Below are 1,396 nucleotides of genomic sequence, written 5' to 3'. Positions count from 1 at the left end.
AATGAGGCGTGGGAGGTGGCAGGAACTTAGGGCACCCGCGGAAATCCCGTTTTCCAGGCAACTTCCATCCTTATCAGCACGGCGCCAGGTGCACAGGTTGATGGTCACTGCCCAGCTGCCACGTTTGCACAACTGCAGCTTGGAACCGTGTGGAGTTTAAAATGCTGTCACTACACCCTGTGTCCTGCCACGAGCTTTTCCACATGGAAGCAAAGGCAGCCAGGGCCTTCCACAGAAGCCAGAGCCACACAGATAAACACCCACAGACCCAGATACCCTTTGAGATAAGCAGCTAAAATTAATTTTCTCTGAAGCCGCTTGTGACAGCCCATCATCTCTCCTCAGCCCAGCTCCACGAAATAATCCCCTTCAGCGAGAAGCACCTTTACAGCAAGAGGCTCCGAGCTGTATCACTGGAATTGGGACAGGGAAAGGTGAAAACCGATGGGGTGGGACTGGATTTTATGCAGGCATTTCCCAGCTGAGCACTCAGCAGCCCTGCACTGGGTGTGCCCCTAGTGGTGACAGGGACTTGAGGGTGCCACCACAGCATCCAGAGCATCACTGTCCCCTGTCCCCTGGGGCTGTGCAGACACAAATGGGGCTGCTGGGGCAGCGGGGAGCAGAAAACAGCCCTCAAGCACCACAACCCCACACGCTGCTCCTGCTGTGGCTCCAGCGAGGGTCCAGAGCAGCCACACAGGACGGAGGACAGGGACGGGATCACCAGGAAGGCTCGATGCTTCTCCAGTTCACAGCGCGGAGTGGCTGTGGAGCCCCGTGGCTCCCGCGGACCCAGCCCGGGCGGCGGTGGCTCAGGTGGCCGGAGGGGTGGCCGGCAGCTCTTTGCCGGGGCCGGAGGGCGAATCAGCACCGCTGCTGGCCACATTCTCGTATTTCGGCTCTTCCTCCGCGGCAGCCTCTCCCTTCCTTTCAAGGCTGCCAACTAACTCAGGGCTTTTGCCCTTCTCTGTGGCACCTACGGCTTCGCTGGCCCCGTCCTGGGCACCCGTGTTTTTTGATGAGAGAGATGCAAGGAGGAGGGACAGTCTCTTTGCAGCCGGATGCTGGTGCGTGCCAGGGGCTGACTCGGCAGGAGCCCCCGGGACACTCTCCCTCTGCTTGGAGCTGTTCTCCGAGTCCCTGCGCTGTGCCAGAGCCCAGGGAGGAGGTTTCTGGATGGCCTCCATGCTCCTCCTCACCTTGGGCTCCTCCTTCGCAGCCCACTTGCCCTTCTGCAAGCTGCCCAGACGCTTCAGCACAGCCTGGACCGCTCCCTCGCCAGTCCCCTCCGCCTTGGGGTCCTGCCCGGCCGTTCCCACCATCATGTAGATCGTGGTGACGTTGGGCTCCTTCCCCTTGGCCTCCCAGCTGCCGGATTTCGCAGCTGCTTCCA

The 1,396-nt window shown here is 60.9% G+C and overlaps 1 protein-coding gene across 1 annotated transcript in view; it reads right to left on the bottom strand.

The window, feature by feature from the left end:
• Positions 1-104: 104 nt before the first annotated feature.
• SCARF1 (scavenger receptor class F member 1) overlaps positions 105-1,396 on the bottom strand; it is a 6,641-nt gene continuing 5,349 nt past the window's right edge. Inside the window, exon 13 of the mRNA XM_017742955.1 lies at positions 105-1,390. Within this exon, the coding sequence (XP_017598444.1) occupies positions 816-1,390 (575 nt within the window). The 3' untranslated portion in view covers positions 105-815. The remainder of the gene's footprint in view (positions 1,391-1,396) is intronic.

Source organism: Corvus brachyrhynchos, unplaced genomic scaffold (assembly GCF_000691975.1).
Source record: "Corvus brachyrhynchos isolate BGI_N302 unplaced genomic scaffold, ASM69197v1 scaffold99, whole genome shotgun sequence".
Lineage (NCBI taxonomy): Eukaryota > Metazoa > Chordata > Aves > Passeriformes > Corvidae > Corvus > Corvus brachyrhynchos.
The sequence above is the reverse complement of the archived record's forward strand: the minus strand, read 5'-3'. Positions and strand labels throughout refer to the sequence as shown.